The 24,532-nt window shown below is 53.0% G+C and overlaps 1 protein-coding gene across 1 annotated transcript; it reads left to right on the plus strand.

Annotated features, from left to right (window-relative positions):
* The first annotated feature begins 1,306 nt into the window (after positions 1-1,306).
* On the plus strand, positions 1,307-23,224 carry PSMD4 (proteasome 26S subunit ubiquitin receptor, non-ATPase 4). The gene is made up of 10 exons (XM_069768693.1): positions 1,307-1,408; positions 3,858-3,998; positions 4,917-5,031; positions 5,106-5,192; positions 5,347-5,415; positions 21,080-21,295; positions 21,376-21,484; positions 21,560-21,691; positions 22,626-22,690; positions 22,776-23,224. The coding sequence occupies exons 1-10, from the start codon at positions 1,383-1,385 to the stop codon at positions 22,944-22,946; spliced, it is 1,131 nt and encodes a 376-aa protein (XP_069624794.1). The 5' UTR covers positions 1,307-1,382; the 3' UTR covers positions 22,947-23,224.
* Positions 23,225-24,532: the final 1,308 nt, after the last annotated feature.

The raw sequence follows: 24,532 nt of genomic DNA on the forward strand, positions 1-24,532 counted from the left end.
GACAATATACTACGTGACTGTGCAATATACTATGTGGCTGGACAATATACTACGTGGCTGGGCAATATACTACGTGACTGGGCAATATACTACGTGGCTGGGCAATATACTACGTGGCTGGGCAATATACTACGTGTCTGGGCAATATACTATGTGGCTGGGCAATATACTACGTGACTGGGCAATATACTATGTGGCTGGACAATATACTACGTGGCTGGGCAATATACTACGTGGCTGGGCAATATACTACGTGGCTGGGCAATATACTACGTGTCTGGGCAATATACTATGTGACTGGGCAATATACTATGTGGCTGGACAATATACTATGTGGCTGGGCAATATATTACGTGGCTGGGCAATATACTACGTGACTGTTCAATATACTACGTAGCTGGGCAATATACTATGTGACTGGGCAATATACTACATGACTGTGCAATATACTACGTGGCTGGGTAATATACTACGTAGCTGGGCAATATACTACATCACTGGGCAGTATACTACATGACTGTGCAATATACTACGTGTCTGGGCAATATACTACATGACTGGGCAATATACTACGTGGCTGGGCAATATACTACGTGTCTGGGCAATATACTACGTGACTGGGCAATATACTACGTGACTGTGCAATATACTACGTGGCTGGGCAATATACTACGCGGCTGGGCAATATACTATGTGACTGGGCAATATACTATGTGGCTGGACAATATACTACGTGGCTGGGCAATATACTACGTGACTGGGCAATATACTACGTGGCTGGGCAATATATTACGTGGCTGGGCAATATACTACGTGACTGTGCAATATACTACGTGGCTGGGCAATATACTACGTGGCTGGGCAATATACTACGTGTCTGGGCAATATACTATGTGACTGGGCAATATACTATGTGGCTGGACAATATACTACGTGACTGTGCAATATACTATGTGGCTGGACAATATACTACGTGGCTGGGCAATATACTACGTGACTGTGCAATATACTACGTGACTGGGCAATATACTACGTGGCTGGGCAATATACTACGTGTCTGGGCAATATACTACGTGACTGGGCAATATACTATGTGGCTGGGCAATATACTACGTGACTGGGCAATATACTATGTGGCTGGACAATATACTACGTGGCTGGGCAATATACTACGTGGCTGGGCAATATATTACGTGGCTGGGCAATATACTACGTGGCTGGGCAATATATTACGTGGCTGGGCAATATACTATGTGACTAGAGAACTACATTTCCCGGCAGTGCTTGCGCAGAGAATAGGAAATGAAGGTGATTGGATAAACGTGTCCGCCAAACAGAGCGGCCGTTATTGGAGAGCAGCTTCCCAGTGACAATACGGCAAGATGGTGCTGGAGAGTACTATGGTGTGGTGAGTGCCGGGAGCCGGCCTCGGGAGTACCGGAGGAGGGCATGGAGTGGGCTGGAAGAGATGGAGTAGAATCCGGGAGCAGAACGGGGTCCATGATGAGACAGAGTAGACAGTGCCTGGCACAAATCCCTGAGTCATCCCGGCAGCCTGTTGGGGGAGGCGGCGGCTGAGGGTCGGGACTGTTACAGTGAGGGAAAAGGGTAGAGAGGGCAATGCTAGCGGACTGCAAAACTACAGCGACCAATCAGAATGCGATTGTTTGTTTATTTATTTTGGTGTAGAGAAAATTCTGTATATCTCCCGAATGCTTGTTGTAAGGTAGCACAAATACCTCCCACTGCCTCTCCTCCTGGGGAGTGTGTGACCCCCCCCCCCCCTCGTCCTGCCTCTCCTCCTGGGGAGTGTGTGACCCCCCCCCCCTCGTCCTGCCTCTCCTCCTGGGGAGTGTGTGACACCCCCCCCCTCGTCCTGCCTCTCCTCCTGGGGAGTGTGTGACACCCCCCCCCCCCCTCGTCCTGCCTCTCCTCCTGGGGAGTGTGTGACACCCCCCCCCCCCCCTCGTCCTGCCTCTCCTCCTGGGGAGTGTGTGACCCCCCCCCCCCCTCGTCCTGCCTCTCCTCCTGGGGAGTGTGTGACACCCCCCCCCCCCCCCCCACCTCGTCCTGCCTCTCCTCCTGGGGAGTGTGTGACCCCCCCCCCCCTCGTCCTGCCTCTCCTCCTGGGGAGTGTGACCCCCCTCGTCCTGCCTCTCCTCCTGGGGAGTGTGACCCCCCTCGTCCTGCCTCTCCTCCTGGGGAGTGTGACCCCTCGTCCTGCCTCTCCTCCTTGTGAGTGTGTGACACCCCCCCCCCCCTCGTCCTGCCTCTCCTCCTGGGGAGTGTGACCTCCTCGTCCTGCCTCTCCTCCTGGTGAGTGTGACCCCCCCCCCCCCCCTCGTCCTGCCTTTCCTCCTGGTGAGTGTGACCCCCCCCCCTCGTCCTGCCTTTCCTCCTGGTGAGTGTGTGACCCCCCCCCCTCGTCCTGCCTCTCCTCCTGGTGAGTGTGTGACCCCCCCCCCCCTCGTCCTGCCTTTCCTCCTGGTGAGTGTGTGACCCCCCCCCCTCGTCCTGCCTCTCCTCCTGGTGAGTGTGTGACCCCCCCCCCTCGTCCTGCCTTTCCTCCTGGTGAGTGTGTGACCCCCCCCCCTCGTCCTGCCTCTCCTCCTGGGGAGTTTGTGACCCCCCCTCGTCCTGCCTCTCCTCCTGGTGAGTGTGTGACCCCCCCCCCTCGTCCTGCCTCTCCTCCTGGTGAGTGTGACCCCCCCCTCGTCCTGCCCCTTCTCTCCTCCTGGTGAGTGTGACCCCCCCCCCCCCCTCGTCCTGCCTCTCCTCCTGGTGAGTTTGTGACCCCCCCCCTCGTCCTGCCTCTCCTCCTGGTGAGTGTGTGACCCCCCCCTCGTCCTCCTCCTCCTGGTGAGTGTGATTCCCCTCGTCCTGCCTCTCCTCCTTTTGGTGAGTGTGTGATCCCCTCGTCCTGCCTCTCCTCTCCTTTTGGTGAGTGTGTGACCCCCTGCTCGTCCTGCCTCACCTCTCCTCCTGGTGAGTGTGACCCCCCCCCCTCGTCCTGCCCCTTCTCTCCTCCTGGTGAGTGTGTGACCCCCCCCTCCTCCCCCTCGTCCTGCCTCTCCTCCTGGTGAGTGTGTGACCCCCCCCCCCCCTCGTCCTGCCTCTCCTCCTGGTGAGTGTGTGACCCCCCCCCCTCGTCCTGCCTCTCCTCCTGGTGAGTGTGTGATCCCCTCGTCCTGCCTCTCCTCTCCTTTTGGTGAGTGTGTGACCCCCTGCTCGTCCTGCCTCACCTCTCCTCCTGGTGAGTGTGACCCCCCCCCCCTCGTCCTGCCCCTTCTCTCCTCCTGGCGAGTGTGTGACCCCCCCCTCGTCCTGCCTCTCCTCCTGGTGAGTGTGTGACCCCCCCCCCCCTCGTCCTGCCTCTCCTCTTGGTGAGTGTGTGACCCCCCCCCTCGTCCTGCCTCTCCTCCTGGTGAGTGTGTGACCTCCCCCCCCCTCGTCCTGCCTCTCCTCTTGGTGAGTGTGTGACCCCCCCCCCCCCCCTCGTCCTGCCTCTCCTCCTGGTGAGTGTGTGACCCCCCCCCCTCGTCCTGCCTCTCCTGGTGAGTGTGTGGCCCCCCGCCCCTCGTCCTGCCTCTCCTCCTGGTGAGTGTGTGACCCCCCCCCCCCCCTCATCCTGCCTCTCCTCCTGGTGAGTGTGTGACCCCCCCCCTCGTCCTGCCTCTCCTCCTTGTGAGTGTGTGACCCCCCCCCCCCCCCCCCCCCTCGTCCTGCCTCTCCTGGTGAGTGTGTGGCTCCCCCCCCCCCTCGTCCTGCCTCTCCTCCTGGTGAGTGTGTGACCCCCTCGTCCTGCCCCTTCTCCTGACATCGTTTTCAGGTTCCTCACTTCACCTTTTGCCTTGCAGTGTGGATAACAGTGAATATATGAGAAATGGCGACTTTCTTCCGACAAGGCTGCAGGCGCAGCAGGACGCTGTGAACATTGTGTGTCACTCCAAGACTCGCAGTAACCCCGAGAACAATGTGGGGCTCATCACTCTCGCCAAGTAAGTGCCGCCCTCACTCAGCTCAGTCCCCTGTGATGTGCCCCACATTTCGCTTTATATATCACTGGGGGGGGGGGGGGGGGGGGGGCTTGGCCTGTCTACCAGCCTGTGTCTGTGTCACTGGGGGAGGGGCTTGGCCTGTATACCGGCCTGTGTGTGTGTGTCACTGGGGGAGGGGCTTGGCCTGTGTGTGTCACTGGGGGAGGGGCTTGGCCTGTATGCCGGCCTGTGTGTCACTGGGGGAGGGGCTTGGCCTGTATGCCGGCCTGTGTGTGTCACTGGGGGAGAGGCTTGGCCTGTATACCGGCCTGTGTGTGTGTGTGTCACTGGGGGAGGGGCTTGGCCTGTGTGTGTGTGTGTCACTGGGGGAGGGGCTTGGCCTGTATACCAGCCTGTGTGTGTGTGTGTGTCACTGGGGGAGGGGCTTGGCCTGTATACCGGCCTGTGTGTGTCACTGGGGGAGGGGCTTGGCCTGTATGCCGGCCTGTGTGTGTGTCACTGGGGGAGGGGCTTGGCCTGTATACTGGCCTGTGTCACTGGGGGAGGGGCTTGGCCTGTATACCGGCCTGTGTCACTGGGGGAGGGGCTTGGCCTGTATACCGGCCTGTGTGTGTGTCACTGGGGGAGGGGCTTGGCCTGTATGCCGGCCTGTGTGTGTCACTGGGGGAGGGGCTTGGCCTGTATACCGGCCTGTGTGTGTGCCTGGCCTATATGCCTGTGTGTGTGCTTGGCCTGTATACCGGCCTGTGTATGTATCACTCGGGGAGGGGCTTGGCCTGTATACCATCCTGTATACAGGCATAAGTCAGGAAGGGGCACTTCAGACACTCTCGGTTCAGCTGCAGAGTGTTACGCACTCCAGGATCGGGCTGCGGTACCTTCCGCGGGATCGGGATTCATTCTAACCATTTCTTGCAGTAACTGCGAGGTGCTCACCACCCTCACCCCGGACACAGGCAGAATCCTCTCCAAGCTTCACTCCGTACAGCCGGTGGGTAAAATCAGCTTCTGCACAGGGATCCGCATCGCACACGTAAGTCTTGGGGCCCCTGGGGGGTGCCGCTCTTCTACTGCTGGAAACCGAGTGATTGTGCCTTCTTTCACCAGCTGGCTCTGAAGCACCGCCAGGGGAAGAACCACAAAATGAGGATCATCGCCTTTGTGGGAAGCCCGGTGGAGGATACCGAGAAGGATGTAGGTTGCCCTCAGAGGGGCAGAGGCTGCTGCTGCTCTGTTACCATCTTCTTCAGCTGATCTGTTTGTAATGAGGAGATGACATGTCAGAGCTGTGCTGGGGGGTGGGAGTAGAGAAGGGGTTCTGCGTACTAACACCCTTTGTGCCCTGCAGTTGGTGAAGATGGCCAAGCGTCTGAAGAAGGAGAAGGTCAGCGTAGATATCATCAACTTTGGAGAGGAGGTGAGCGGAGGGGGCACTGCGGCTGAGAAAGCGAGCGCCTGGGAGGAAGGGAGTGCTGGGGAAGCAGTGCAAGGCAGGAGGCGAGTTTTGCGGAGCTAGTGTGAGGAAGCAGGCGAGGGTTGAGGAGGCGAGTGTCAGGGAGGCAGCGCAGAGATGAAAGTGATTGTCGAGGAGGCAAGTGCAATGTGGGGGAGGACGCAAGTGAGGGAGTGACGGTGCGAGGGAGGAGGCGAGGGCCGGGGAGGCGGTGCGAGGGAGGAGGCGCGGGTCGGGGAGGCGGCGAGGGCCGGGGAGGTGACGCGAGGGATGAGGCGAGGGTCGGGGAGGCAGCGCGAGCAATGAGGCGGCATGAGGGCTGGGGGGGAGGCGAGTGCTGGGGGCCAGAGCTCGGGACAAAGTGAATGCTGGGGGTCAGTGTTTGGGAGGAAGCAAGTGCAGAGGGGATGTGCTGTGGAAGAATCTAATGCTGAAGTGTCAGCGCGGGAGGAGTTGAGTGCAGGAGGGGCGGTGCTAGGACAGAGGCGAGGGCTGGGGTCTGTGGGGAGGAAGTGAGAGCTGGGGGGTCAATTCTAGGGGTCAGTGTGGGGGATGAGGCGTGAACTGGGGGGCAATGTGAGGGAGAAGGTTAGTACTGGAGGCTGTGCTAGGGAGGAATCGAGTGCTGAGGTGGCAGTGCTGGGGAGGAGGCTAGTGCTGACAGGCATTGTGGGAGGAAATGAGAGCTGGGGGGCAATGCTGGGGTTCACTTGGGGAGGAGGCAAGTGCTGGGGAGACTAGTGCGAGCGCGGCTGTGCGATGGAGGAGGCGAGTGCAGAGAGGTGCTGTGCCTCTGCAGTGGAGTGGGTAAGTGCTCTAGGTCAGTGCGGGTAAGGAGGTGATCTCTCGGGAGCTGTGGGGGGAGACTAGTGCTGAAGGGGCAGTGCGAGGGAGGAAGCGGGCTCTGAAGGGGCAGTGCAAGGGAGGAAGCGGGCTCTGAAGGGGCAGTGCGAGGGAGGAAGCGGGCTCTGAAGGGGCAGTGCGAGGGAGGAAGCGGGCTCTGAAGGGGCAGTGCGAGGGAGGAAGCGGGCTCTGAAGGGGCAGTGCGAGGGAGGAAGCGGGCTCTGAAGGGGCAGTGCGAGGGAGGAAGCGGGCTCTGAAGGGGCAGTGCGAGGGAGGAAGCGGGCTCTGAAGGGGCAGTGCGAGGGAGGAAGCGGGCTCTGAAGGGGCAGTGCGAGGGAGGAAGCGGGCTCTGAAGGGGCAGTGCGAGGGAGGAAGCGGGCTCTGAAGGGGCAGTGCGAGGGAGGAAGCGGGCTCTGAAGGGGCAGTGCGAGGGAGGAAGCGGGCTCTGAAGGGGCAGTGCGAGGGAGGAAGCGGGCTCTGAAGGGGCAGTGCGAGGGAGGAAGCGGGCTCTGAAGGGGCAGTGCGAGGGAGGAAGCGGGCTCTGAAGGGGCAGTGCGGGGGTTGAAGCAAGTGATGGGGGTAGTATTGGTGAGGTGAGTACTTGGCAAGCTGTGCTAGTGGAGGTGAGTGCTGGGGTTGCAATCTGAGCAAGGAGGTGAGGGCCAGGGGGGAGGCAGTGCGAGCAAGGAGGCAGGGGGGGGGGGGGGGGAAGTGTGAGGAACGAAGTGAATGCCAGGGGTCAGTGCGGGGGGCGCAGGCGAGTGCTGGGGTAGCAGTGTAGGGGAGGTGGTGAGTCTTGGGGAGGAAGTGAGTTCTGAGGTGGCAGTGCGGGGGAGGAGGTGAGTTCTGGGGGCAGTGATAGAGAGGAGGCGAGTGCTTGGGTGTCAGTGTGGGGAGGAAGTGAGCGCTGGTGGGACAATGCTGGGAAGGAGTCTGTTCAGGCGAGTGCTAAGGTAGCAGTGCAAGAAAGGAGGTGAAGGCCTGGGGGGAGGCAGTGCGAGGAAGGAGGCGAGAGCCTGGGGGGAGGCAGTGCGAGGAAGGAGGCGAGAGCCTGGGAGGAGGCAGTGCGAGGAAGGAGGCGAGATCCTGGGGGGGGGGGGGGGGGGCAGTGCGAGGAAGGAGGCGAGAGCTGGAGGGGAGGCAGTGCGAGGAAGGAGGCGAGGGCCTGGGGTGAGGCAGTGCGAGGAAGAAGGCAAGTGCCGGAGGGGCTGTGCTCGGGAGGAGGCAAGGGCCGGGGGGGCATGTGTTCTAGAGTAAGAGATTCCGGGTAGGCAGTTCTGGGGTAGAGGCGAGTACTGGGGTCAGTGCGGAGAGGAAGCGAATGCTGGGGGGCTGTGATCGGGATGAGGCGATCGCTGGGGGTCTCGTGGGGTAGCTCGGGGGAGAAGGTGAGTGCCGAGGGGGTACTGTGCTGTGAATGCTTGGGGTCACTGCTGTTGAGTGGGGCAGTGCTGGGGAGGAGGCGAGTACCAGGGTGACAGTACTCGGGAGGAGTTGAGTGCTGTGGGTCAGTATGGGGAATGAACCAAGTGCAGAAGAGTAGTGTGGGGGATGAGGTAAATGCTGGGGTGGCTGTGCTCAGGCGGATGTGAGTGCTAGGGATCAATGTGGAGAAGGAAGCAAATGCATAGGTGCTATGCGGAGATGGCAGTGCGGGAGGGGAGGAGGTGAGCACGGGTTGCAGTGCGGAGGAGGAACCAAGTGCAGAGGGGCAGTGTGGGGGATGAGACGAATGCTGGGGGGGCTGTGCTTGGGCGGAGGCGAGTGCTAGGGATCAGTGTGCAGGAGGAAGCAAATGGATAGGTGCTATGCTGAGATGGCAGTGCGGAAGGGGAAGAGGCGAGCGCTGGGGAGGAAGCTAGTGCCGATGGGACAGTGTGGGGGAGGAGGCGAGTGCTGGGGTGGCAGTTCGAGCGAGGAGGCGAGTGCCGGGGTGGCAGTTCGAGCGAGGAGGCGAGTGCCGGGGTGGCAGTTCGAGCGAGGAGGCGAGTGCCGGGGTGGCAGTTCGAGCGAGGAGGCGAGTGCCGGGGTGGCAGTTCGAGCGAGGAGGCGAGTGCCGGGGTGGCAGTTCGAGGGAGGAGGCGAGTGCCGGGGTGGCAGTTCGAGCGAGGAGGCGAGTGCCGGGGTGGCAGTTCGAGCGAGGAGGCGAGTGCCGGGGTGGCAGTTCGAGCGAGGAGGCGAGTGCCGGGGTGGCAGTTCGAGCGAGGAGGCGAGTGCCGGGGTGGCAGTTCGAGCGAGGAGGCGAGTGCCGGGGTGGCAGTTCGAGCGAGGAGGCGAGTGCCGGGGTGGCAGTTCGAGCGAGGAGGCGAGTGCCGGGGTGGCAGTTCGAGCGAGGAGGCGAGTGCCGGGGTGGCAGTTCGAGCGAGGAGGCGAGTGCCGGGGGGAGGCAGTGTGGGGAATGACGTGAATGCTGGGGGTCAGTGTGGGGGGCGCAGACGAGTGCTGGGGGTAGCAGTGTGGGAGAGTAGGCGAAACCTGGGGAGGAAGTGAGTTCTGAGGAGTAAGCGATTTCTGAGGAGGCAGTGCGGGGGAGGAGGTGAATGCTGTAGGTCAGTATGGGGAATGAACCAAGTGCAGAGGGGCAATGTGGGGGATGAGGCGAATGCTGGGGGGGTTGTGCTCAGGCGGAGGTGAGTGCTTAGGGATCAGTGTAGAGAAGGAAGCAAATGTATAGGTGCTATGCTGAGATGGCAGTGTGGGAGGGTAGGAGGTGAGCGCAGGAGTTGCAGTGTGGAGGGGGAACCAAGTGCAGAGGGGCAGTGTGGGGGATGAGACGAATGCTGAGGGGGCTGTGCTTGGGTGGAGGCGAGTGCTAGGGATCAGTGTGCAGGAGGAATCAAATGCAGGTGCTATGCTGAGGTGGCAGTGCGGGAGGGGAGGAGGAGAGCGCTGGAGAGGAAGCTAGTGCAGGTGGGACAGTGGGGGAGAAGGTGAGTGCTGGGGGTTAGTGCGGGGGAGGAGGTGAGTGCTGGGGGTGACTGTGCGGGTAACGAGGCGAGTGCTGAGGGTGGCTGTGTGGGTAACGAGGCAAGTGCTGAGGGTGGCTGTGCAGGTAACGAGGCGAGTGCTGAGGGTGGCTGTGCGGGTAAGGAGGCTGTCATGTACCCGCTTCTCAGCACGTGACTTGGGATTGTGCCTGCAAGGGTTAATCAATTTCCTCTCCCTCAGTCCAGTATTTAAACTCTGTCCTCTGCTGCAATGGGAGCATAATTCACACCCCGACACAGTCCACAAACCCCGCTCATACACCATGCTGCCACCACTCACCGAACACACAGGCGATGAGTCCCGGAAATATTATTACTACTGTCTGCCAATCAGCAGGGTCACACACTCTGAGGCTATGGATTCATTAGAGCATACGAGGTGCAAACTTATTAAAGTTTTAAGCTTTAATTGAAAAGGTACAGTGCTTACAATAAAAGGTATAAAAATATGATGGAAATAAAAAGTGACATACAAATATGCAAAACGGTTATAAAATGAAAGGGAGAAAACTTACAGAAATATCGAACCTTGCAATCTGGTATTCTGCCACTGAGGGAGGGGGAAATATAGAATGGAACACATTAGCTTGGCTGCCCTCACTTTAAACAGGTTTCTAAGTGTAAAGGCCTAATTTATAAAGTTAACTTGGAGGTCAGATTTCTAGACCAGCCTCTAAGGTTAATATTCTAATCTTTGGTTTGTGACTGGATCCTGGCTATTTTACCAATGAATACACTATTTGTGTAATCTTTCTTTCTGAGAGTAAATATACAGTGTCGGGCTGCAATCTGGAGTCTTCCCATCAAAGGCACTAGGAGGTGTGAAGTGTTTCCAATTCTGTGTGTGTTCTCTGGACATCCCCCCTGGGGTGAGACTAGAGATCAGGAGACTACCTTCTCAGGATAACATAGATCATGACCTCTCTGAGAGCCGCAGTCTAAAGGTACCGTCACACTTAGCGACGCTGCAGCGATACCGACAACGATCCGGATCGCTGCAGCGTCGCTGTTTGGTCGCTGGAGAGCTGTCACACAGACAGCTCTCCAGCGACCAACGATCCCGAGGTCCCCGGTAACCAGGGTAAACATCGGGTAACTAAGCGCAGGGCCGCGCTTAGTAACCCGATGTTTACCCTGGTTACCATCCTAAAAAGTAAAAAAACAAACGCTACATACTTACCTACCGCTGTCTGTCCTCGGCGCTCTGCTTCTCTGGTCTGGCTGTGAGCGCCGGGCAGCCAGAAAGCAGAGCGGTGACGTCACCGCTCTGCTTTCCGGCTGACCGACGCTCACAGCCAGAGCAGGAGGAGAGCAGAGCACAGCGCTGGAGGACAGACGGCTGTAGGTAAGTATGTAGTGTTTGTTTTTTTACTTTTAGGATGGTAACCAGGGTAAACATCGGGTTACTAAGCGCGGCCCTGCACTTAGTTACCCGATGTTTACCCTGGTTACCAGCAAAGACATCGCTGAATCGGTGTCACACACGCCGATTCAGCGATGTCTACGGGGAGTCCAACGACGAAATAAAGTTCTGGACTTTCATCCCCGACCAGCGATCTCCCAGCAGGGGCCTGATCGCTGCTGCCTGTCACACTGGACGATATCGCTAGCGAGGACGCTGCAACGTCACGGATCGCTAGCGATATCGTCTAGTGTGACAGTACCTTAAGGACAGATGTTAATTTACTGCTGGTCATACATCCATACTATGGTGAAATATGTGTGTGTATATACATATGTATGTATGTGTGGTCATTATTATAATTACTATTTGTTATAGCGCCATTTATTTCATGGCGCTTTACATGTAAGATGTGTGTATATGTATGTGTGTATATGTATGTGTGTATATATATATATATATATATATATATATATATATATATATATATATATATATATATATATATGTATATAATAAAAATATATATAAATAAGCTATTGAACCCGTTCTACGCCCGGGTGGCTAGCATCTATATTGGTATATGGTCTCCATCCTGGTATGTGCTGCTCCATCCTGCGTCCCCATCCTGTCATGAGCTGCTCCGTCTTGCGTCCCCATCCTGACATGTTCTGCACCCATCCTGCGCCTCCGTTCTGACATGTTCTGCACCCATCCTGCGCCTCCATTCTGACATGTTCTGCACCCATCTTGCGCCCCCATTCTGTCGTGTTGCACCCATCCTGCGCCCCCATTCTGTCATGTGCTGCTCCCATCCTGTGCCCCTGTTCTGTCATGTGCTGCTCCCATCCTGTGCCCACGTTCTGTCATGTGCTGCTGCCATCCTGCGCCACCATTGTATTATATGCCCCCCATAAGATGCTCCATTATATATGCCCCGTATGCTGCTGCCATATATATATAAAAAAAAAAAAAAAAAAAAAAATACCATACTCTCCTATCGTCGCTGGGCGCCGAGTGCTGGGGGCTTGATCAGGCTGGGACACCGGCGCGCTGTGGGAGTCAGGTGCCGGAGTCACCGCTAGCTCAGGCCCCCAGCACTTGCTATACTCACCTGTCTGTCCCGTTCCAGCGCTGCGCGCCGCCATCTTCCGGCTCCTCTGGCTGTGACTGTTCAGTCAGAGGGCGGCGCCGGCGCGCATTAAGTGCGTCATCGCGCCCTCTGAACTGGGAACGTCACAGCAGAGGACCCGGGAGACGGAGCCGCACGCAGCGCTGGAACGGGGGACATGTGAATATACTTACCCTCCTGGCAGTCCCTGACTCTCCGGTGGAGAACGCGGTGTGCGTTCAGTGTTTGCGCATACCGCGATCTCATGGGAGCGTCTCTCTGTGAGGCCCAGACTGCGCCGGCGCTTGCGCAGTCTATAAAGGCTTTGGACAGAGTGACGCTCCCAGCGTTATATTATAGATAGATATAGATATATATATACCGTATATACTCGAGTATAAGCCGAGATTTTCAGCCCATTTTTTTGGGCTGAAAGTCCCCCTCTCGGCTTATACTCGAGTCATATACCCGGGTGTCAGCAGGGGAGGGGGAGCGGGGGCTGTGTAGTCATACTTACCTGCTCCCAGCGCGGTCCCTGCAGTCCCTGGCTTCTCCGGCGCTGCAGATTCTTCCTGCACTGAGCGGTCACATGGCACCGCTCATTACAGAAATGAATAGGCAGCTCCACCCCCATAGGGGAGGAGCCGCATATTCATTGCTGTAAATGATCGGTGCCATGTGACCGCTCAATTACAGGAAGAAGCTGCAGCGCCGGAGAAGCCAGGGACTGCAGGGACCGCGCCGCAGCAGGTAAGGGGAGCGCAGCGCTATAATTACCTGCTCCTCGCTCCGGCTCCGTCTGCAGCGTCCTCTAGCAGTGACGCTCAGGTTAGAGGGCGCTGTGACGTAGTCAGTGCGCGCCCTCTGCTGAGCGTCAGTGCTGGAGACGGAGCCGTAGAGGAGCAGGTAAATATTGAAAGCGCCGGCGTCCTGAGAAGAGAGGTGAGTATGTGATTTTTTTTTTTTTTTTATGGCAGCACCAGCAGCATTCTAAGGAGCACCTATGGGGCCATAAAGGTGCAGAGCATATAAGGGGCACAGCATTATAAGGAGCACCTATGGGGCCATAAAGGTGCAGAGCATATATGGGGCACAGCATTCTAAGGAGCACCTATGGGGCCATAAAGGTGCAGAGCATATATGGGGCACAGCATTCTAAGGAGCACCTATGGGGCCATAATCAAAGGTGCAGAGCATATATGGGGCACAGCATTATAAGGAGCATCTATGGGGCCATAAAGGTGCAGAGCATATAAGGGGCACAGCATTATAAGGAGCACCTATGGGGCCATAAAGGTGCAGAGCATATATGGGGCACAGCATTATAAGGAGCACCTATGGGGCCATAAAGGTGCAGAGCATATAAGGGGCACAGCATTATAAGGAGCACCTATGGGGCCATAAAGGTGCAGAGCATATATGGGGCACAGCATTATAAGGAGCACCTATGGGGCCATAAAGGTGCAGAGCATATATGGGGCACAGCATTATAAGGAGCACCTATGGGGCCATAAAGGTGCAGAGCATATAAGGGGCACAGCATTATAAGGAGCATCTATGGGGCCATAAAGGTGCAGAGCATATATGGGGCACAGCATTATAAGGAGCACCTATGGGGCCATAAAGGTGCAGAGCATATATGGGGCACAGCATTATAAGGAGCACCTATGGGACCATAAAGGTGCAGAGCATATAAGGGGCACAGCATTATAAGGATCACCTATGGGGCCATAAAGGTGCAGAGCATATAAGGGGCACAGCATTATAAGGAGCACCTATGGGACCATAAAGGTGCAGAGCATATAAGGGGCACAGCATTATAAGGAGCACCTATGGGGCCATAAAGGTGCAGAGCATATAAGGGGCACAGCATTATAAGGAGCACCTATGGGGCCATAAAGGTGCAGAGCATATAAGGGGCACAGCATTATAAGGAGCATCTATGGGGCCATAAAGGTGCAGAGCATATATGGGGCACAGCATTATAAGGAGCACCTATGGGGCCATAAAGGTGCAGAGCATATATGGGGCACAGCATTATAAGGAGCACCTATGGGGCCATAAAGGTGCAGAGCATATAAGGGGCACAGCATTATAAGGAGCACCTATGGGGCCATAAAGGTGCAGAGCATATAAGGGGCACAGCATTATAAGGAGCACCTATGGGGCCATAAAGGTGCAGAGCATATAAGGGGCACAGCATTATAAGGAGCACCTATGGGGCCATAAAGGTGCAGAGCATATAAGGGGCACAGCATTATAAGGAGCATCTATGGGGCCATAAAGGTGCAGAGCATATATGGGGCACAGCATTATAAGGAGCACCTATGGGGCCATAAAGGTGCAGAGCATATATGGGGCACAGCATTATAAGGAGCACCTATGGGGCCATAAAGGTGCAGAGCATATAAGGGGCACAGCATTATAAGGAGCACCTATGGGGCCATAAAGGTGCAGAGCATATATGGGGCACAGCATTATAAGGAGCACCTATGGGGCCATAAAGGTGCAGAGCATATATGGGGCACAGCATTATAAGGAGCACCTATGGGGCCATAAAGGTGCAGAGCATATAAGGGGCACAGCATTATAAGGAGCACCTATGGGGCCATAAAGGTGCAGAGCATATATGGGGCACAGCATTATAAGGAGCACCTATGGGGCCATAAAGGTGCAGAGCATATATGGGGCACAGCATTATAAGGAGCACCTATGGGGCCATAAAGGTGCAGAGCATATAAGGGGCACAGCATTATAAGGAGCATCTATGGGGCCATAAAGGTGCAGAGCATATATGGGGCACAGCATTATAAGGAGCACCTATGGGGCCATAAAGGTGCAGAGCATATATGGGGCACAGCATTATAAGGAGCACCTATGGGGCCATAATCAAAGGTGCAGAGCATATATGGCACAGCATTATAAGGAGCATCTATGGGGCCATAATCAACGGTGCAGAGCATTCTATATAGCACAGTTGTATATGGAGCATCTATGGGGCCATAATCAACGGTGCAGAGCATTCTATATAGCACAGTTGTATATGGAGCATCTATGGGGCAATAATGAACGGTATGGAGCATCTATTTTTATTTTTGAAATTCACCGGTAAATGCTGCATTTTCTACCCTAGGCTTATACTCGAGTCAATAAGTTTTCCCAGTTTTTTGTGGCAAAATTAGGGGGGTCGGCTTATACTCGGGTCGGCTTATACTCGAGTAGATAATATATACATATACATATATATATATATATATATATATATATATATATATATATATATATATATATATATATATATATATATATATATTCGTGATTACTCGCTAATCCCGCCCCCTGCACAGTAGCTCCACCCCCACCACGCATAATCCCGCCCCACCACCCCATTACCACACATAAGATTGCCTTGCGCAGGCGTGTACTACGGAGGACAGAGAATGATCTTCAATCCAATATTGCGGCCAGCATGCAGCCAGCGGGTAAGGAAAGGGTGAATCAAACACCTGAAAACTCCGCCCATATGACCAAAAACCGGTCCCTCCAAATTCAAGTGACAGGTTCCCTTTAACTAATATGGCGCCGCTGTCCTCAGAACTGCTCTCCGCAGACGCGGACCATAATACTATGGGTCTTGTGAATAGACGTCACTGACATGCGCATTAGATGTATGAGGACGCTGAAGACTAGGCGCTGCTTAATTGATTGATTAGTAAATTTTATCTATATCGCTGCACCTTATGTTTTTTATACATAAGCAATGTATTTGAATAAATTGGCTTAATATGCACGCATGCACTTTGCTGATCACAGATCACGAATGCACTATTGTCTAAGGTTTTATTATTACTGTTAAGGAATTTACTAATGAGAGATGTATATGTTTCCTATAAAAGTCTGCTTTACTTGTATTTTCACTGTTTGAGAAAGAATATTTCATCTGAAACGTTGCCACGCCATTCAGGCATTAAAGTATTTTTTTTGTATATATTATATATATATATATATATATATATATATATATATATATATATATATATATATATATATATATATATATATATATATATATATATATATATATATATATATATATATATATATATCTCATCAAAACTATGAATTAACACATGTGGAATTATATAATTAACAAGAAGTGTGAAACAACTGAAAATATGTCTTATATTCTAGGTTCTTCAAAGTAGCCACCTTTTGCTTTGATGACTGCTTTGCACACTCTTGGCATTCTCTTGATGAGCTTCAAGAGGTAGTCACCTGAAAGGTCTTCCAACATTCTTGAAGGAGTTACCAGAGATGCTTAGCTGTTGTTGGCCCTTTTGCCTTCACTCTGCGGTCCAGCTCACCCCAAACATCTCGATTGGGTTCACGTCTGGTGACTGTGGAGGCCAGGTCATCTGGCGTAGCACCCCATCACTCTCCTTCTTGGTCAAATAGCCCTTACACAGCCTGGAGGTGTGCTTGGGGTCATTGTCCTGTTGAAAAATAAATGATGGTCCAACTAAACGCAAACCGGATGGAATAGCATGCCGCTGCAAGATGCTGTGGTAGCCATGCTGGTTCAGTATGCCTTCAGTTGTGAATAAATTCCCAACAGTGTCACCAGCAAAGCACCCCCACACCATCACACCTCCTCCTCCATTCTTCACGGTGGGAACCGGGCATGTAGAGTCCATCCGTTCACCTTTTCTGCGTCGCACAAAAACACGGTGGTTGGAACCAAAGATCTTAAATTTGGACTCATCAGACCAAAGCACAGATTTCCACTGGTCTAATGTCCATTCCTTGTGTTCTTTAGCCCAAACAAGTCTCTTCTGCTTTTTGCCTGTCCTTAGCAGTGGTTTCCTAGCAGCTGTTTCACCATGAAGGCCTGCTGCACGAAGTCTCCTCTTAACAGTTGTTGTAGAGATGTGTCTGCTGCTAGAACTCTGTGTGGAATTGACCTGGTCTGTAATCTGAGCTGCTGTTAACCTGCGATTTCTGAGGCTGGTGATTCGGACAAACTTATCTTCAGAAGCAGAGGTGACTCTTGGTCTTCCTTTCCTGGGGCGGTCCTCATGTGAGCCAGTTTCTTTGTAGCGCTTGATGGTTTTTGCCACTGCACTTGGGGACACTTTCAAAGTTTTCCCAATTTTTTTGGACTGACTGAGCTTCATTTCTTAAAGTAATGATGGCCACTCATTTTTCTTAGTTGCCTTTTTCTTGCCATAATACAAATTCTAACAGTCTATTCAGTATGAGACTTCTGCACAACACAACTGATGGTCCCAACCCCATTTATAAGGCAAGAAATACCACTTATTAAACCTGACAGGGCACACCTTTGAAGTGAAAACCATTCCCGGTGACTGCCTCTTGAAGCTCATCAAGAGCATGCCAAGAGTGTGCAAAGCAGTCATCAAATCAAAAGGTGGCTACTTTGAAGAACCTAGAATATAAGACATAATTTCAGTTGTTTCACACTTTTTTGTTAAGTATATAATTCCAGGTGTGCTAATTCATAGTTTTGAGGCCTTCAGTGTGAATTTACAATTTTCATAGTCATGAAAATACAGGAAAATCTTTAAATGAGAAGGTGTGTCCAAACTTCTGGTCTGTACTGTATGTCTGTGTGTGTATATACAGTGACATATGTATAGGTATTGTGTGACTAATGTAACATCTGTCCTGAAGGCTGCAGGTTCTCACCCAGGTGTTAATATGTATTTTCCTGAGACAAGCAGACTTCTGTCTCCAAATCTCACCAGGGGGTCTAGGTAGGACCAAAGAAGAAAGGGAACATTTAACACCTCCTAGCTCTGATAGTATCTCTGTGAGAACTTTTACACAAAGGATCTCAAGAGAAAATAATATATTCATTGGTAGCGTGGCCGTGGTCTAATGAAAAAACAAGCAATTATGTTATTAACCTGAGGGGCTGGTTTAGAAATCTGACCTCCAGACCAAAGCTATATATTAGACCTGTATACCTAGAATCGTGTTCATATAATGGAGGCAGCTGAGCGGGTGTGATCCCATCTACATTCATCCTACCCTCAGTGAGCAGAAAGCAGACTACCAAGTTAGATGATTTCTGTAAGTTTTCTCCTGTTATTTTATACTGTTTTGCATAAGTTGTATGTCTTTCTATTATCATATTTTTATACCTTTTTCCTATTGTAAGCACTGAACTTATTTTGTATTAAAGTATAAAACTTTAACAAGTTGAACCTTGAATGTTCTAAACGAATCCATAGCCTAAGGTGTGTGAGCCTTATGAGTGGTAGACATTATTAGTATTAATATTTCTGTGACTCATCGCCCGTGTGTTCGATGACTGGTGGCTGAGCGGGTGTGTGGCCTGGGTCCGTGTGTGATTTATGCTCCCATTACAGCATAGGACAGAAGTTGAATGCTGGACTGAGAGTGGGGAGATAGATTAATCCTTGCAAGGCACAACCCCAAGTCACGTGCTGAGAGCGGGCACGTAACAAATTACCGTATTTTCCGGCGTGTAAGATGACTTTTTGACCCCTAAAAATTGTCCCAAAAGTCGGGGGTCGTCTTTTACGCCGGGTACAGCGTGTGCAGGGAGCGATCCTGGATGTCGGCGTCTGGTTCCTAGGGTCTGGAGGGGAGGAGACTCTCCTTCAGGCCCTGGGATCCATATTCATGTAAATAATAAAAATAAAAAACATGGATATACTCACCCTCGGACGGCCCCTGGCTCACAGCGCTGCTAGCGTCTCCCTCCGTTCCTAAGAATGCAGTGAGTGGGGTGATTGAAGAAAGGGTGGCGTTGTATGCGGATGACATTCTGCTATTTCTGGCTGACCCGGTTGCATCCTTGGAGGGAGCCATTGGGATTATTGAACGATTCGGATCAGTGTCGGGACTTAGGATAAATTGGAGTAAGTCTATCTTGTTTAAGGTGGACGATGTGGATGGGGAGCCATTGGAGGACGGGCGACTGGAGGTGACGAGTAAATTTAAGTACCTGGGAATATGGGTATCTATGCCGGTCACTGACTATATACATGAGAATCTGACTCCAATCTTGGGTGCCCTCAAGGCAAAAGCGGATGCATGGCTTAAGCTACATTTGTCTGTGGTAGGCAGGGTGAATCTTATCAAAATGATTCTGATGCCGAAAATACTGTATATTCTTCACAATGTGTCGGTTTGGATACCACGTGGGAAATTTAGACAGATCAACTCTCTGTTTAGGAATCTGATTTGGGGGAGGCAGCATCCGCGTATCAAACTGGAGACACTTCAGCGACCCAAGGATGATGGGGGTCTGGCATTGCCTAACCCTGAGTTGTACTTTCTTGCAGCCCAGAGTCAGCATTTAAGGGGCTGGGCGCATGAGGGGTCATCTGGGGCAGTACAGCGGTTGATGGAGGTGGTGACAAAAAGAAGGCCAGTGGTGCAATGTTTGGAGGATGGATCCTTGGAGAGTTTGGGGAAGCTATATCCGACTTTGCTGTTGATACGCAAGCTGTGGAGTAGATTGAGGCACATACGTGGGATCACGGACTTGACTAGATACTCGCCGCTATGGCATAATAACAATCTGAAAGAATTTGAGGCATTGGGGGTACTGATAGAGTGGTTGGGCAAAGGGATTCAGTATGTGTATCAAATAATTGAACAAGGTGAACTGAAATCATTTTCCCAATTGCAGGCGGAATTTGGTCTTGGGTCTGCAGGGGAGTATCAATATTTGCGGATGAGGCATGCCTTTGGAGCTCAGAGTAGGAACGGAGGTATTAGGATTCAAAGGGATATAGTACTGGAGTATGTGTGTAATGATGGGACGACTGGAGGAGTCATATCCACTCTGTACAGGGATCTGTTGCACACTTTTCTATTGGGGTTTCCAATAATGGCAAGAGCTAAATGGGAAAGGGATTTGGGCCCAATAGATAACGAGACTTGGGAGTCGGTGTTGGAATGGATCCCAAGACTGTCGCTGAGTGAACCGTATAGACTGTCACAGCTCTATGTGATACACAGAGTTTATAGGTCTCCGATGGTGCTATATAAGGCAGGATTGCGTAATGACTTTGAATGTCCGAGGTGTAAGTCTACGGATGCAGACATTTTCCATATGATGTGGACATGTCCGAGGTTGGCTGCCTTCTGGGTGGTAGTTTTGAGTCGTATGGAAGGTGCGTATGGATGCACGGTGCCAAGGGATCCAGTTGTCTGTTTGTTGGGATGCGTGGATGAGATTGGAGTGGATAAACACCTAAAGATAGCTATAGCCAGATTGTTGTATATGGCTAGGAAGGTAATAGCTAGAAACTGGATTAGGGAAGAGCCGCCGTCAAGAGGAGAGTTCCTCCAGTATGTGAAACAGGGCCTGACACTAGAAAAAGGGATTTATAAGAAGAAAGGGAAAACTGAAACGTTCAATAAAATGTGGTCTCCATGGATTGCTATGGGATAGTAATGTGAAGTGTGGCCTATACGATTGGTTGAGGGATTAGATACTCTATTGTTTTAATGATGGTAGTAATTAACAAGATGAGCTGCTTTGTGGGGTGGGGGTGGGGGGCTTTGGGATCGAAGGGGGCTGTTTGAAGGGGGGGGGGGGAAATACTCTATATTGAAAATGTAAATGTAACATGTTAATTGCCTTGTTATTCTTAATAAAAATTTATTTGAATTAAAAAAAAAAAAGAATGCAGTGAGTGAAGGACCTTCAAAGACGTCGCGGTCAGGTGACCGCGACGTCATCGAAGGTCCTTCACTCACTGCATTCTTAGGAACGGAGGGAGACGCTAGCAGCGCTGTGAGCCAGGGGCCGTCCGAGGGTGAGTATATCAATGTTTTTTATTCTTTATTTTTTACATGAATATGGATCCCAGGGCCTGAAGGAGAGTCTCCTCTCCTCCAGACCCTGGGAACCACACGCCGTATAAGATGACTGGGCGTATAAGATGACCCCCGTCTTATACGGCGGGCATATCCCAAATTCCATATTTTATATGGAAAAGTTGGGGGTCATCTTATACGCCCAGTCGTCTTATACACCAGAAAATACGGTAGTTGCAGCACGGAGTAAAGGGATTGGTGACACATACCAATACATATTTCACTACAGAGGTGATTGCTGATGGGGTAGTGTGGAGGAGATGGCGAGTGCTGTTGGTCAGTGCGAGGAATAAGGCGAGTGCTTGGGGTGTAGTGACTGTGAGGAGGCGAGTGCTGGGGTGACATTTAGGGGGAGAAGTGGAGTGCTGGGAGGATACACATGAACACAGCTCTGCTTCTCTTTAGGAATCCAATACAGAGAAGTTGACGGCTTTCATCAACACACTGAATGGGAAGGACGGCGCAGGGTCACATCTGGTCACTGTACCCCCGGGGCCCAGCTTGGCGGACGCTCTCATCAGCTCACCCATCCTGGCAGGAGAAGGGGGTGCCATGCTTGGACTGGGTGCCAGTGACTTTGAGTTTGGTGTTGATCCTAGTGCTGACCCAGAACTTGCACTGGTGAGTGCTGATTGCAGGATGGCAGCTTTGTCATGTGCGCCCTCGATGACCTGGGTAATAACCGGCGTCTGTGCCCACAGGCTTTACGCGTGTCAATGGAGGAGCAGAGACAACGGCAGGAAGAGGAGGCCAGGAGAGCAGCCGCTGCATCAGCTGCTGAAGCCGGCATCACCTCCACAGTGGGCGATGGTGAGGGATGGTGGGATGTTGTGGGCGGTGGTCTCATGGACCACCATGAGCCCCCTAATTGTGTTCTATGTCCAGACTCAGATGAGGCTCTGCTGAAGATGACGATTGGACAGCAGGAGGGAGGCCGCAGTGGACTGCCCGACTTCAGCAGCATGACGGAGGATGAGCAGATTGCGTATGCTATGCAGATGTCCCTACAAGGAGCCGGTGCGTGTGGGTGGTGCATAGACAACATAACAGCCGTGGTGTATAATATTGTGTCTCCAGTATACAGCATGGGCGTGACTAGTCTCCACCCGCTCATGCGATCAGTCTCCTCTATTCCTCGGAGATGTAAATCGCAGGGGTGTGACCCGTCTCCCCTCTCTCCCTCTCTTTGTGCCATATACAGCAGGCATGCGACCTATCTCCTCTCCTTTTTTGAGCAGTATATCGCAGGGGTGTGACCTGTCTCCTCGCCCCCTTGGAGCTGTATACTGTAGGGGTGTGACCAGTCTCCCCGCTGGCCTGTGCTGTATACTGTAAGGGTGTGACCCGTGTCCCTGCCCCCTTTCGTGCTGTATATTGCAGGGGTGACCCATCTCCCCTCCTAGGAGCTGTATACCATAGGGGTGTGACCCGTCTCCCCTTCTCCTCGGAGCTGTATACTATAGAGATGTGACTCGTCTCCTCTCGTCCTCGGAGCTGTATACCATAGGGGTATGACCCATTTCCCCTATGCGACCCGACTCACCGCCCCCTTCATGCTGTAATTCCGCAGAGGTGTCACTAGTCTTCCCTCTCTCTGCCGTATACATCAGGCATGCGACCCATCTCCCCTCCTTGGAGCTCTATACCGCTGGAGTGTGACCTGTCTCCTCTGTGTACCGTAGGGGTGTGACCCTTGTATACTATGGGGTATGACCTGTTCCCCCTCCTCCTTGGAGGCATGTACTGCAGGGGTGTGACCTATTTTTTCCCTCCTCAGAGCTGCATACTGCAAGGGTGTGACCCGTCTCCCTTCCCTCTCTGTGCTGTAAACCACAGGGGTATGACCTGTTCCCCTCCTCCTCTGGGCTGTATACTGCAGGGGTGTGACCAATTCTCCTCCCCCTTGGAGCAATTTACCGCAGGGATTTGACCCGTCTTCTTTCTATCGTAGAGTTCGGTCAGGCGGAGCAGGGTGATTTGGACAGTAGCGCCATGGAGATCCCAGAGCCAACAAAGGTAACCCCCTACCCCACTGCGGTCCTTGTGTGGGTGTCATGGAGTGTCAGCTCCAATGCCTATACCTCCACTGTCTCTCTCACAGGAGGAAGACGACTATGACGTCATGCAGGACCCTGAATTCCTGCAGAGCGTCCTGGAAAACCTGCCGGGCGTGGACCCCAATAATGAAGCCATCCGCAATGCCATGGGGTCTCTGGCCTCCCAGGCCTCCAAAGACAGCAAGAAAGACAAAAAGGAGGAGGAGAAGAAGTAACGTGGTCATACCGGGGGTCCGGCTCCAATAATAAATGACGATTCACAGAGGTGGCCCTTACATGGAGCAGGGATATTGGGCTGGTAGATGTGTTGAGGCCCCTCTGCCATGTATAAAGTGTTCTTTGCACCTTCCAGGGTTACAAGCTTGCTGATACTAGTAGTACAGCAAATGGCTGCAGGTTGTGGATGCTGCCGGCGTCGGTCACATGTTTTGCCGCCATGTTTGTATTCTGATCTGACATCACAAATAAAAGCTTCAATAGCAAATTGCCATCACCCCATGAACTCCGCTGGCTGAGACTCCGCCCCTTCCCGGGTCACAGCATGTCTCTTTCTGGTCAACAGCCAATCAAAGACACTGAGCCCACAGAGCGTGCATTTATTTATTAATATACGGTAGATGGCAGGTTGGAAGAGGTCTGAGGTTGATGTGTGCATCCTCTGCACCCACAGGGGAGCTTTAAGGGGCAGTCCAGGCACCCTGCCTGTGTTACCTCAGCCCTAACCCTGTAACTGACAAACCACCATGTAAGTCCTGTGCAGGTAGTCACAGCCCCTGGGGAGATGGCAAATATGATGGACACAGGGTGATGTGGGGGGAGATATGATGGGAGTTGGAGATCTTCTGGGTGTTGGGGGATACACAGTGTTGTGGGAGGGGTAGGCTTGATAATGGGTGTTGTGGGAGGCATAGGCTTGGGTGTTGTGGGAGGTGTCAGGAAAATATGAATTATTTTCATTGTTCTGGGGACACAACCAGAGCTGGCCTACTACTCCTCCACCATTGGTTTCTGTAGGACCAAATCCTACACAGGGGCCTGGATGTGCTCTTCCTTCAGAGCTAGATGGGAACGATGAGGCCATCAAGCAGGCCTTAATACGGAAGTACTTATTGACTCCCAAGGAGTACCGTAGAAAGTTCTAGAATCTCCAACATGGACCACAGGACAGCTACAGCGATGTGGTGCATGGGCTCAGAACCCACTTTGAGCAGTGGGTCCAAGGATTGTTAAGGCCCCTTCACATTAAGCGACGCTGCAGCGATACCGACAACGGTCCGGATCGCTGCAGCGTCGCTATTTGGTCGCTGGAGAGCTGTCGCACAGACAGCTCTCCAGCGACCAACGATCCCGAGGTCCCCGGGAACCAGGGTAAACATCGGGTAACTAAGCGCAGGGCCGCGCTTAGTAACCCGATGTTTACCCTGCTTACCAGCGTAAAAGTAAAAAAAAACAAACAGTACATACTTACCTACCGCTGTCTGTCCCCGGCGCTCTGCTTCTCTGCACTCCTCCTGTACTGGCTGTGAGCACAGCGGCCGGAAAGCAGAGCGGTGACGTCACCGCTCTGCTTTCCGGCTGACCGACGCTCACAGCCAGTACAGGAGGAGTGCAGAGCACAGCGCCGGGGACAGACAGCGGTAGGTAAGTATGTACTGTTTTTTTTTTTTTTACTTTTACGCTGGTAACCAGGGTAAACATCGGGTTACTAAGCGCGGCCCTGCGCTTAGTTACCCGATGTTTACCCTGGTTACCAGTGAAGACATCGTTGGATCGGTGTCACACACGCCGATCCAGCGATGTC

This window comes from Ranitomeya imitator, chromosome 1 (assembly GCF_032444005.1).
Source record: "Ranitomeya imitator isolate aRanImi1 chromosome 1, aRanImi1.pri, whole genome shotgun sequence".
Taxonomy (NCBI): Eukaryota; Metazoa; Chordata; class Amphibia; order Anura; family Dendrobatidae; genus Ranitomeya; species Ranitomeya imitator.

What these genes read in the sequence shown, in the direction of transcription:
- PSMD4 (XM_069768693.1), top strand. Translation starts at nt 1,383, where the DNA reads ATGGTGCTGGAGAGTACTATGGTGTG. An exon ending in CTGGAGAGTACTATGGTGTG is followed by an intron (nt 1,409 to 3,857) that starts GTGAGTGCCGGG and finishes TTTGCCTTGCAG; the next exon opens with TGTGGATAACAGTGAATATA. An exon ending in TCATCAACTTTGGAGAGGAG is followed by an intron (nt 5,416 to 21,079) that starts GTGAGCGGAGGG and finishes GCTTCTCTTTAG; the next exon opens with GAATCCAATACAGAGAAGTT.